We start from the raw sequence: 12,967 nt of genomic DNA on the forward strand, positions 1-12,967 counted from the left end.
ATAACTAAGCTTGTGGACTTAGTTGAGCTTTGCTGTTTTAGGATTCCTGTTTTGGTCAATGGTGTTCTAGATTCTAGATTATATTCTAGATCACCTTTTTGGGTAGTGGGCGAAGTTTGACAAAGAAAAGAATAATTTCCGAAAGTGGCTCCTAGTGATAACACCACCACCTTATACTGTAAACATAATGACCAGCTTGTTACCTTAACATTTGAAGATGAACACTAGTTGGAATGGGATAGTGATTTGTATGAATAACCTTATTGGTTATTACCTCGTAAAGTAGTCATTACTTCATCTTGGATACATAATTGTCTAGGAAAAAGCCTTAATTTTTCAACTACAATAAAAAAAAAAAATGCCGTTTCACAATAGCTTCAAACATTCAGATAGTTTTGTAGTATATATGAACCAATTAAACGTCAAAGATGCCAAAACTAAACGGCACCTCGTTGTCTATCACCTATGCTCCCAACTAGGCACAGACCCAAGCTCATCACAGTACACGCATACGGTCTAAAATTATATCATACACGACTGAGCAACCTGACGTCTTTATACTAAGCAAAAGAAGTAGAAAATGAGAGGCACTTCTCATATATTCTCACTCGCATACCTTCTCCCAATCATCCACCACTTCTTCGCTTGAGCCTTCCACCGGTTGTTTACCTGCAGCTTTTGAACTGCTGCTCCCTTCTGTCTGAACCAATGGCTGCAAAGCGGACGTGTTGGGCTTCTCTGGCTCCAGTACACTCCAACGGTTAACCGAAGTAACCACTGGAGTGTTGCTCGTTGCTGATCTCCACGCAGCGGCTTGAATATCTGTGGATGATCCTCCAATGGGGGAATCATCAGCTCCCCAGTTCTCATCACTCTCCTGAATCACTGCTTTCTTCCATGGATTTGCTTTCTGTACATCCCAGGATGAGCTGCTAGGTAGTTTTCCCCATGCATTACCACCGAGTGATGGAGATTGCGGACCGTTCTGGACGACCACTGCTCCATGGTATACAGAACCATGGTCCAGCCTCCTCATGGCAGTGGCGGCTCGGGCATGGTCGTGGAACACGGCCAAAGCGTTCTTGTCATTCAGCCAAACAAGCTCACATTCACCTCCAAATCTTAGTACTAAAGCGCTGATATTCGCCTCCCTCGGGAGATCCAATAAAGAAACCACAAGCCTTGGATCCATATCCACCAGCGGATCGAAGGACGGTGGGTGAGGCCCACCTAGCGAGATAGCGCCACCCCTAGCTCCAATGATTCGTGTTGGCGTTTTTGACTTTTGTGTTACGTGGACCACTGTAAATCGTTTTGGCTCCCACCCTGCATTGCTAACCGCAAGTTTCCATCTCTCAGCTAGAAGTCGAACTGTGTCTCGTTTATCCTTTTGCATTGGGCAGAAGACATGGACCTTAAGGGCACTTGTGCTTCCTCTGGCTTTCCCAAGTACCAAGAACTTGAAGCGCTCTTCAACAGCCAGTACCCACTTCGGATCACGCCTGTAGATGTCCGAAATAATCTCTGTCATAGCAGCATTCTCGCTGAAATGTAAAGAGTCCAGATTTGGGGGAGTGATATCAAACGCGTCTTGAAGAACCCGCTTACGCTCCTGCTTAGCACACTCATCATCACACGAAAGCTTTCGCTGCCCGAGGGGGATTCTGTTTCCGCTCGACTCAGCAGGCTGAAGCGTGGTTGGAAGCTTCTGCAAAACAGAGGCTTCATAGATAGAATCAACACTAAGATTGCTGGTACTTCCTCCTCCCGCATCGCAAGGGACAGTAGCGGTTATGCGACCACACGAACATGTAATTGTTACTGGAAATTCACATCTTGAGTCAGGGCAAGGCTGCGAAGGATGGCAGAGAGCTGCACAAGTATGCCTGCAATCTCTTCTAGGAGCACTACAAGTCTGTCCACATGTAACACGCAGTCCTGCTTCAGATTCACTGTAAGTGTCACATGCCTCCGGGTGACAAGTTCTGGCACAAGCATGCATACCACAACGCCTCGTCTTTCCACAAATCTTGTTACATCTGATGTCTTTCAGCCCACAAGGTATGTTTCTCAGAACCACGTGACCACCAACGCATTTCTTTTCCACTGGGGCAGAACAAGGAGGGCAATCTCCAAAATGGCATCCATGCGTAGCAGAATGGCCACAAGGCTGAGGAATGGAGCACGGAAGCTGGCAGCTAGGAACAGGCGTCCCGCATGGTAGTGGTGGAGGAATCGAAGTATTTCCACACGCACATGTTAGATCAGTGAATATCATCTCGAGGCAAGGAGGGCAATGGCCACTATGGCACAAAGATTCACAGGAATGCTGCCCGCACCTTAGCTTCTTCCCACAAGGTAATTGGCATACGTGTTCGTCCCAATTACCGGATAGATCATTCTTCTTCGCGTTCAAGAGAGGGCAGCAACGCTCACTACATCTATGTCTCCCACAGTTCTTCTTACGCCCACATGGTTTAGAACACACAAACTTATCCGTCTCTGAAGAAGTTGTTATGTAGCATTCCACAGTCCTGGATGTCGACCCACACCGGCATTTCTGGTTGACTTGCACTAAACAAGGAGGGCAATCACCTGAATGGCACACCTCGTTGCAAGTATGTAATCCACAAGGAAGAAGCTTACTGCATATGTTTGAGCAAAAAGGAATTGGGTCCAAGCAACTCTGCCTGGTCTGTTCTTCTAGACGCGTTTTCCCACAATAGCACGTCTTAACTCTACCGGGCAGTAAGTCACAGTCGCCACAAGGTCCAGGGTGGCAAACCTCGGAACAGAAATGATTACCACATCCAAGTGGCTTCCCACAGTTCAAATTGCACGAATACACACCAGATTCAGCTTTCAATTCTCCCTTCACATTCATATCTCCGCAAATAACAGTCTCCACTTTTTTCTTGCAGAAACATGTGGCATTTACTAGTACCTGACAAGGATCACAAGGGCCAACGTGACATGTCTTTTCACACTGATGACGCCCACAGTTGAGAAGCTTCTCGCAACGCTGCCCACAAACAAGAAGAGATCTCCGCTCAGAGCATCTAGTATGAATCGTCTTTTTACCACAAGGACAACTACGAGGTGGAGCAAACGCCTTACAAGGAGGACAAGGACCAGGATGACACTGCAACACACAGATATGAGGACAAAGATCCTCACTGGTCGTCTCAGCTCCTGCAAATAACTCTTTCTCCAGCGGCTTCCCACATGGCTCTCCGCATGAGTGTGGAGTCAGATATGGATCAGCGGGTGGATCTTTCCTCTTCCCACAAAAGCACCGATAACATATCTCTCTTGACGACGTCAACTGCACAGATTGGCAACCAGGACACCTCCAATTATCACCTTGGTTTTTCTCAGCCAACAAATCAATAGAAGTTGGTGCTCGAGCCCATTTCTTGATACAATGCATATGGAAGATGGAGTAACAGCTGGAGCAAGACCATATATTCGCAGCCCTCCCAACCTTGTCGTAACAAATCATACACTCAATAGAACTCTTCACCAGCTTCTCTTGTATCTCTTGAACAAGCTGAGGCAAGTTCGGGTTTGTCAACGCAATGTTATCCTCCTTAGCTACCCTTTTCCCCTGATACACAGGCCTGGTCCTAGACCCAACTCGTTGACGATTATCATCAGGCAGAGTTGCTCCCGGAGCATTATTGTTTCTTCTCTGTCGATTATGTGGAGGTGGAGCAGCAACATTATTGTTCCTTTGGTGCTGATTATAAGGCGGACGAACAGAACCGTTATGCTGCCTTTGTGGATAAACAGGACGTGATGCAGCACCAGCGACAAGACTTTCAGAAACTCCGGCTGTATTATTAGCAGGAGGATGTGAAGGCTCATTTACAACCGCCACGGAGGTAGAAGCACCTCTAGGAACCCAAGTTTGCTGAGAACTCTGATGACGCCTATCTCTCCTGACTTGAGAGCTCATGTTCTTCTCTGACTCCACAAATACAGAACCAGATCCTTCACACGTCGTCACTAAAGTGCTTCTATACAACCAAATGAGAAATATATATTCAGATTGTAGAAATTGGTAACTTCCAAACATTGATGGCTCAAAGAAGTAATCTTTCACATTACACCTAAATAATTCAACAAAATGCCACAAACAAATCAAACACATCTACAACAATACAAATTTAAATCCCTACATCGGGTTATCAAGATCCTGAGCTATATTGCTCCTTCTTAAAAATCTCATAAAGTTCCCTACTTTATATCATAATCTTTGCTTGAATCGAAGAAGGAAACAACAAATCGCAACCAAAACAAATTGTGGAAAAAAAATTGGTACCTGACGAAAAAAACTACGGAAGGGAAAAGAAATGAACAATCTGCGGAATCAATGAGAGGTGTTCGAGTGACGGCGAAAATGGAAAGAAGGATGAGGAGGATGGAGAAGAAGATATTTATAGAGTGAAAGTGAGAGACCGCCTTGCTTTGCTGCAGCCAAAGGAATTTTAGAAAGAGGAGAGAGAGAGAGAGAGAGAGAGACGGGCACGGCTTTTTCTTTTTCTTTTTATTTTTATTTTTATTTTTTTCTATTCTGCTTGACGCCCACTCGTGGACCGACTCGTTGCAGTGGGCCTTAAATGGGCTTATATTGCTGACTTAACCGACCTTAACCGGTCTAATCCATAAAAATCAGCTTATAGTTTTGTGGCCGATAAAATTGCCCTCTAATCGCTCAATATAAAAAAAAATTACAATATGGAAAAAGAATGAACCGGCTCACAAATTCCCATATATAATACATATTCTTAAGGTGTGTCTGTCTTTCTTTACCTCTTTCTTTTCCTGAACAGAGAAAGTTATTCATACTAACATGTATAATCAGGTTGGTTACTTTTATTACTTACTGTTTATACCATATATTTTAATTGTTTTTCAATAATACAACTGGGTTGCTATAGAATATTTAGGGTTTTGGAGATTTAGAGGTTTTAGTTTTTTTTTCCAAGTTTGGTTGATTGCTAATAGAGATATTCTATTTTTTCTATCTCTATTAGCCACGGATGGAATCCTGCGGGATATGTAAAGAGAAGAGGCAAAAGTGCACAAAAAAGTGTGTGCTAACACCCTACTTGCCGGCTAACAAACCTGAGAAATACGCTTTCTTAGGTTATGTGTATGGCATAAAAAATGTGGTAAGAATTCTCAATGAGATTGATCCTAGCCAGAGGCAAGCTTGCGTGGACTCGCTATGTTTCGAGGCAGAAGCACGTATCCGGGACCCAGTTTATGGGTGCGTTGGTATAATTCGCTGCCTCCAACGTCGTCTTCAACACCTTCAACTCAGTTTGAATATTGCTCAAAGAGAATTGGCCATGATAAAACATGGACAAAACTATCCGCACCTAAGTGTAAGACCACGTCTTTGAGGGCGTACTGCTTTTATTTTAGTACGGATTTGGTTTTTATTATTTTTAGTATGGATTTGGATGAGAAGATCCTGTCTTTGTTACTTTTTTTTCTTAATATATAATCTCATTATTATTATTTTCTCCGTCTCCGTGGAGATAAGGTTAAACTCATCCCTCTTTCGTTTTGATTATAATGATCACTGAGTAATATGAACATCTTGATATGAGAGAAGATCGGGCAAAAACAGTGATGACACTATGTAAACATCTCTTCGTAAGCTTTAACTTAGACAGCACGCCACTAAGTTCATATCCGGTCATACTAGAAACTGTAGGTTTTACAAGTATTTGCGGAAGAGTCGCATACCAAAAGTTTATACAATTCACATAATGAAAGTACGAAACGGTCTAACATTGTTTCAAGACTATTAACGTGCATGCATACTTAGCCATTTAAATCTAAGGTTCATTCTTGAATGAAACTTAATAGTATTTCATTGAAAGACAAAAGATGTATTAAACATGCACGTAGTACTGTTCTGTTCCCACATTAACATTTCACTATAATATTGTCTTTAATGAACAATAATATTTTTTTGTGAAACTTCTAGTAACTAGATCAAAATATGTTTACTTGGTGGAATCAATTCTCTTCTTGGATCTACGGAATCGAGAGACCGAACTCCAGCCATCAGTACCAAATTTGCAAGAATATTTACTCCACAGCCATAACATAAGAGACTTCTTCTTGTCCTTGGCGTAACAATCTTGATGATCACCTCGAACGTTTCTTCCCATGGAAGAAGAGATGCGAATCGGACTATTCTCTAAACATTTCCTGTAAGCTTCAAGAAAAGGGTCAACGTTTTTCTTCCTAAAACTTGACAAACTTGATCTCGAGTTAGTAGGCGTGAAAGGACACACAACAAGAGGACTATGCAACACTTCCTCACTATAGTCAGCATCAGGGCATGGAGGCGGCGTAAGCTTACATTGTAGCAGATCACGGCCACTTCTGTTCTTTCTTCTTGAAATTCCAGGTTTTAGCTCCCATGAGAAGGGAACTTTGGCTTTAGAAGTTTGATCGAACTCATGATTGTTTGGACTAAGCATCGTGTATGAAGACTCTTTGCATGTGTTTCATTTGAGATATTGGTGTGTGTATATATATATTAATATATATTATAAGAACATTTCGTAAAATTGTATTTGATGTATATATATTCACCTAAGTTTTGATTAATATATAGTTGGAATGATAACATCATTAGGAAGCATTTGGCTACATATATAACCTCCTGCTTTATCCATATATATATTAATACGATCATTTGTCTTGTACGATCTAACGCAATACAATTAAACTGAAATTAAGCATAATGTTTTGCACATTTAAAGTATTTTATTGTTAGAATACAAGTTTATACTTCTTCATTGACATAGATGCATATGTAGATTGTAGGCATATATGTATAAATATATTAAATAGGCAAACCATTAATTATGCACAACTATTCCTAAAGTTGACAACAATTGATTTCTAACATTAGGAAAAAACACATGATGAGTATACAAGTACGTTACGTTACTCAGTTTAGCTGGGCCAATAGAACAGTTCATATTAACAGATTAACAGTATAAATAATAACAATAAAAATGTTAAAAACGTGAACGGCAGGATTCGAACCTGCGCGGGCAAAGCCCACATGATTTCTAGTCATGCCCGATAACCACTCCGGCACGTCCACCTTTTGTTATAGACGTGTGGAAACTTAGTATTGGATCCTTGATATATTGACTTTTAATTTGTTGAGAACATGGGCAGCATTACATTTACGACGCCTGAACTCGGAAATAACGCAAACTCCTAAAATATTTAAGCATAACTATGGTTAACACATGTTGTCAAAAAGATCAAAAACCATATATGTATTATGTGAAAATGAACATATGAAAAGTCACTGCATTATGCCGAAGAATCCTCTTCATGAAAATTAAATTATACAAAATTGTAATATGAACTTAATGTATATTATTTCATAAGCAAACATCCGTTATTTCTCTATTTTGTTTGTTTATCTCAAGAAACCCAACAAAGAGTGAACATATCACCCTTGGAGAGTTCCCAAAAGAAACAAGATGAAAGACAACAACAACAACAAAAAGAACACATACTTGAGAAGAAACAAAACCAATATATATGTCATGGATCGAGAAGTAGAGAGACACTATAGTGATTCTTCGATGGTCAAAATTGAAACTGTTTAAGCAGCGACGACTTTGTCCTTAGCGGCATTTTCTCCTCCTCCTTCGAGCTGGCTCAAATTTCCTTTCTCCTTGATAAGCTGAATATGATGATGCTTGCAATAAAGCTTCCCTTCGTGAGCTATGTAGTTCGAAGGACTTATCGTGCAGCCTCCGTGTGTGCACTTGAAACAGCTCCTATGGTACAATGTGCCATTCACCGACACCTTCATAAACAAAGCAGTCAATAGATATTGAACAATATAACAATGATCAAAGAACCTAATGTTTTTAAGTTTATCATTATTTGGATGGTTGGTTACCTTCTCAATTGGATAGACAGTTTTGTCACAGCCAACGCATTTTTCTCGAGTTCCACCAAACATGTTGGACACTTTGGTCCCAGCAGGTCTCTGTAAGAGATTTTTAAGATCAAATGTTATAAAAGTTCAAGAACCACAAAAACACAAAATCAAGAAACAGATAAAAAGAGTTGTCTGAAAATTTACCTCTCCCTCCAAAGGTCTATCTGGTTTCCCAATCTTTGGTGTCCCTATACAGAAAAGAATCAAACTTTCAGATACCCTCCAGAGTTTTCACATTTTGATCTGTTTTTGTTTACCTTCGAAGCTTTTCTCAAGACTTCCAGTTCTCTTGAAGTTTTGATCGAAATGAGGTCTGCAATAGAGAACTCCTTCAAATGAGTTGTAGTTGCTAAGCTGTTTCATCAACAATAAAAGTAGTCAGATTCATCTTTCACACGGTATGAAAGATCTCTACTAGATCTACCTCTGGTTTTATCAGAATGTAAGAAGAAAAAAGAATCCAAGAAAAATACAAACCTTGAGAGTTCCTTTGCAATGGTGACAACGGAAACAAGCTTTGTGGTAGACCCGGTTATCAGCGGTTAACTTGTCGACGAGGTACACGGTTTTGTCACAGGCCATGCATTTTTGGGTTGTTCCTGCGAACGCCATTTGTGTGTTCTTGTAAGAGGATCAGACCAAGAGTTGGAAGAAGAAGAGATGATGAAGATGATAGAGAGAAAGAGAGTGTCAATTATTGTTGCTTCGTTTTTCTCTAAATGGGGACCAGATATATTGAAAACGAACATGTCTCTCTTCTTTTAATTTACTTTTACAGTAAATTCACTTATAAAAAGTTGGTTAATTGAAAATTTATTAATAGAAATGTGATGAAATAAATTCAAATCTAGTTGTGGAAGAAAGTGTTTTTTTTTTTAATTCAAATGCAAAAGAAAAAGTTATCAGTCTAAATTTTTGAACTTTTGCTGATTCAAATTCGAATATTTGTGGGTTTCTCTGACAAATCTAGCATGTTTTTTTTGTCTCTGTCTAATCCATCCAGTAATCAAGATAAACGGTGAATAAATAAAAATGTACTATTATTAGGTATAGAGAGAAAAGTTCAACGGCCATTTTTCTCTTTTAATGATTTTTGTCCAAACTTGAAGTAAGCACCAGTCAATACTTTGTCTCCTAGATATTTTCAACATTTAACTCTGTGATTTCAAATCTATTTTAGGTAGACATGCAATGGCTTTTGACAAATGACAATGCTTAACATTTACACCATGTTTTCTCAATAGTGAAGGAAGACACTATACAATGCTTAGTACTATTGTTTAAAATTAAATGCCTGTGCTGTAAAGATTAGTTTTACTCTCTTGGTTAAGCTAAGGAGCACCCAGAAAAAGGGGAAACAAACAACTGGAAAGAATCTCTGTCTGGTTTTATATAATGATTAAAAGCTGTATTGCTTATGGTGAATTGGTTGGAAATCTGTAAATATACTTTTTAATATATGGTGTGTGTGTTTATGTTTCAAAAATATCTGAGACATGCTTTACCATAAAGGCTTTTTGGCTGAGCTGTAATATTGACATAATTGGTTGTAAGAGAATGAGTGATCATAATGATACCTAACATCTTTGTTTAATCAAACAACTAACCTTATTTTATTTGTTTACTTAAATGTTACAAACCCTTTATCATTCCATACAGTTTTTTAGATTTTTGCCCACCCCCTAGATTTATGGGCCTTCCCTTTTTTGCCTGCATGGGCCTACTTTCTCTTATTAATGGAAACTTTTGACTATTTTATCTTTTATTCTGTGATCATCTCCCATTTTCTTCTAGATGTAACAAATTTTCAATTTAGACTTAGACTTAGAGTGACTGTATTTTGATATATATTTTTTTCAGTTCTCAAACGTTGTTACCTTTCATTATATTTAACATGTCCTTTGGTGTTAAAAATTCGAGTTTTCCTAGAGGGAAAAAAATCGTAGAGTAAGATTTAATATTAGATATATGGGCTGCAGTATCCGAGACCGAAGACCGTTACACGGTGAGCCACATGGTGACGTCCTGTCAACGTCCATGCTCACTTCGGTCTTTAGTCTGGACCACTTCGGTGGGGCCAGGATATTCGGTTAGCAAAAAAAAATTTAATATTAGCCCGTTTCACATATGACAAGATGATGATGCATAGTTTGGTGAACAATACTAACAGAAAAATAATTTAATAATAATGTGAATCTTTTTGTTAACTGGTTTGGGCTTTAATTTAAGCCCATATAATAAGACAAGATCATGTAGGCATCACCCACTTTCCTCCAAAAGATAACGTACGAACAAGCAAGTAGAGAGTCAACTGTCCGAACGTTGACCAAATCTCTCACTTCCTTCCACGGTTCCATCTTCTCTCCCAGGCCAATCCTAAGATCTCACCCTCATCGGTGATCGTCGGCGTACACCAACTGTTTCTACCTCATCCCTACTTTCTCCGGTAAACATTTTTCACATTCTGATCTCACAAGTTCCTTTAAAAATTCGACTAAGATTGTCAAGCTTAATATTTGATCTTTTCATTTTCACTTTTGATAGACAATCTTTTTGCGCAAGAAATTCACTGAAATACAGCTTAAATTCTAAAGTTTGTGCTATTACAAGTAAATCAATTCTTTAGTTTTTTTTAAAAAATCTATAATTTTGTGTTCTTGAGGTGTTAGTTGATGTTCGTGTGATCAAAGTGTTATGAAAAAAATTATATATTTTTTGGATGAACACGTATGAAAAAATTATGAGTTTTTGGATGAATAGTTATGAAAAAATTATATTTTTTTTCTGTGTATCAATTTAATTTCTTGATTGGTGAATTGTGATGAAGAAGGAGAAGAAACTAATGGCGACACCAGTTGATCCTCCTAATGGTGTTAGGAACCAAGGGAAGCATTACTTCACCATGTGGCAAAACCTGTTCGAGATCGACACTAAGTACATGCCAATCAAACCCATTGGCCGTGGTGCATACGGTGTAGTCTGCTCTTCTGTTAACACTGACAACAACGAGAAAGTCGCTATCAAGAAGATTCACAATGTCTATGAGAACAGGATTGATGCTTTGAGGACCCTTCGCGAGCTCAAGCTTCTACGCCATCTTAGACATGAGAATGTCATTGCTTTGAAAGATGTCATGATGCCAATTCATAAGAGGAGCTTCAAGGATGTGTATCTTGTTTATGAGCTCATGGATACTGATCTCCACCAAATTATCAAGTCTTCTCAAGTGCTTAGTAATGATCACTGCCAATACTTCTTGTTCCAGGTACGTGATTGGTTTGTATCCTATCAATTACCGGATGGATCCTATCTCTAGAACCGAAAAATAAAAACCTAGGAATACCCAAATTTCTATAATATAGTTTATATACTTATAAATATTAACTATATTTAATTTTAAAATAATCAAATAATAAAAAAATATTATTTATAAACCGAAATACATTAAAAAAACTACCATAATACGTTATCCGAAATATTTAAAATTATCCAAACTGTCTAAATTTATATCCAGAAAACCTAATTTTCTGACTTCTTAGCCCAAATCAACCAAAAAATTGAAACTAATTTGGAACCGAATGGATCCGAAACTATTTGGATATTAGTTGGTTCTCAACTTTATTACCCAAGCCGAACAAAAAAAACTGAAACAAACGAACCAAAGTCAAACCAAAATTTTTAAATATCTGGACGGATCCTAAACCTATAGAACCAAACCAAGAAGGCTAGGTTCTAGCTTTGTGCATGTCTTGCTTTCTGCTTAAGTTTTGCTTTGTTCTTTTGTGTAGTTGCTTCGAGGGCTCAAGTATATACACTCAGCCAACATCCTCCACCGAGATTTGAAACCAGGTAACCTCCTTATCAACGCAAACTGCGATTTGAAGATATGTGACTTCGGCCTTGCGAGAACGAGCAACACCAAGGGACAGTTCATGACCGAATATGTAGTGACTCGTTGGTACAGAGCACCTGAGCTTCTCCTCTGCTGTGACAACTACGGAACATCCATCGATGTTTGGTCCGTTGGTTGCATTTTCGCCGAGCTTCTCGGTAGAAAACCGATTTTCCAAGGAACTGAATGCTTAAACCAGCTTAAACTCATAGTCAACATTCTTGGTAGTCAAAGAGACGAAGATCTTGAGTTCATAGATAACCCCAAAGCTAAACGTTACATCAGATCGCTTCCTTATTCACCTGGGATGTCTTTATCTAGGCTTTACCCGGGAGCTCATGTTTTGGCCATCGACCTTCTTCAGAAAATGCTTGTTTTTGACCCGTCCAAGAGGATTAGTGTCACTGAAGCGCTTCAGCATCCTTACATGGCGCCTCTGTATGATCCGAATGCAAACCCTCCGGCTCAAGTCCCTATTGATCTCGATGTTGATGAAGAGTTGGGAGAGGAGATGATAAGAGAGATGATGTGGAATGAGATGCTTCATTACCATCCTCAAGCTTCAACATCTGAGCTGCTATGAGGTCAACTCCTCTACTGGTAACTAACAGAGATCTTCTGTTATGTCTGATTCTCATTATGTTGTAGAATAAGAATAACTTGAAGTTGAAACCAGTCGTGATGCCATGGAAGCTGTATTTTTTTACTAAAAGCTTTAAGTGAGCCTGTGAGACTGTAACATATGTACATAGAGTGATCTGTTATCTCTGCTTGTTTGTTTCTTTCAGAACTTCGAACCCTCTGATGCAATGGGATGTTTTGCGTGTAACAAAAGTCTTCGTTTGATCAAATATATGAACACCAACCTTTGCAGCTACCTAATTTACCGAATTGAAACCAAACAAACATATACGGATAAGTCTATGTTCAAAGTCCCAGACGAGCTAATAATAATGTTACCTTCCTATATTACACGAGTTGCTTCCTTCTTCTTTTTGTCAACACATGATTTGTTTCTTTTAGGTGGTGTTAGTGGTAATCAAATTTATATAGAGTTTGTTGATTTAAAAGTT

General features: G+C 39.0%; 3 protein-coding genes and 1 non-coding gene across 6 annotated transcripts; 1 reads left to right on the forward strand and 3 right to left on the reverse strand.

Annotated features, from left to right (window-relative positions):
* Positions 1-316: 316 nt before the first annotated feature.
* On the reverse strand, positions 317-7,140 carry LOC103871791 (NF-X1-type zinc finger protein NFXL1). 2 transcript variants are annotated; one of them, XM_009150090.2, is made up of 2 exons: positions 4,325-7,140; positions 317-4,019 (listed from the first exon to the last, which is right to left on the reverse strand). In XM_009150090.2, exon 2 carries the CDS (start codon positions 3,956-3,958, stop codon positions 605-607), a length of 3,354 nt encoding a protein of 1,117 aa, XP_009148338.1. In that variant the 5' UTR covers positions 3,959-4,019; positions 4,325-7,140; the 3' UTR covers positions 317-604. The 2 variants fall into 2 exon arrangements, with proteins under 2 accessions (XP_009148338.1, XP_033129168.1); XM_033273277.1 differs by having other exon boundaries at positions 317-4,112.
* Positions 7,060-7,141, reverse strand: TRNAS-AGA. The gene has a single exon. It is a non-coding gene; the product is annotated as a tRNA-Ser (tRNA).
* A 267-nt stretch (positions 7,142-7,408) lies between these two features.
* LOC103871792 (LIM domain-containing protein WLIM1) lies at positions 7,409-8,745 on the reverse strand. Its single transcript, XM_009150091.3, has 5 exons — positions 8,480-8,745; positions 8,260-8,356; positions 8,147-8,190; positions 7,961-8,050; positions 7,409-7,864 (listed from the first exon to the last, which is right to left on the reverse strand). Exons 1-5 carry the CDS (start codon positions 8,612-8,614, stop codon positions 7,658-7,660), a joined length of 573 nt encoding a protein of 190 aa, XP_009148339.1. The 5' UTR covers positions 8,615-8,745; the 3' UTR covers positions 7,409-7,657.
* A 1,501-nt stretch (positions 8,746-10,246) lies between these two features.
* LOC103871793 (mitogen-activated protein kinase 1) lies at positions 10,247-12,745 on the forward strand. 2 transcript variants are annotated; one of them, XM_009150092.3, is made up of 3 exons: positions 10,247-10,448; positions 10,830-11,267; positions 11,791-12,745. In XM_009150092.3, the coding sequence occupies exons 2-3, from the start codon at positions 10,845-10,847 to the stop codon at positions 12,475-12,477; spliced, it is 1,110 nt and encodes a 369-aa protein (XP_009148340.1). In that variant the 5' UTR covers positions 10,247-10,448; positions 10,830-10,844; the 3' UTR covers positions 12,478-12,745. The 2 variants fall into 2 exon arrangements, with proteins under 2 accessions (XP_009148340.1, XP_009148341.1); XM_009150093.3 differs by having other exon boundaries at positions 10,833-11,267.
* The last annotated feature ends 222 nt before the right edge of the window (positions 12,746-12,967 follow it).

Source organism: Brassica rapa, chromosome A06 (assembly GCF_000309985.2).
Source record: "Brassica rapa cultivar Chiifu-401-42 chromosome A06, CAAS_Brap_v3.01, whole genome shotgun sequence".
Classification (NCBI taxonomy): domain Eukaryota; kingdom Viridiplantae; phylum Streptophyta; class Magnoliopsida; order Brassicales; family Brassicaceae; genus Brassica; species Brassica rapa.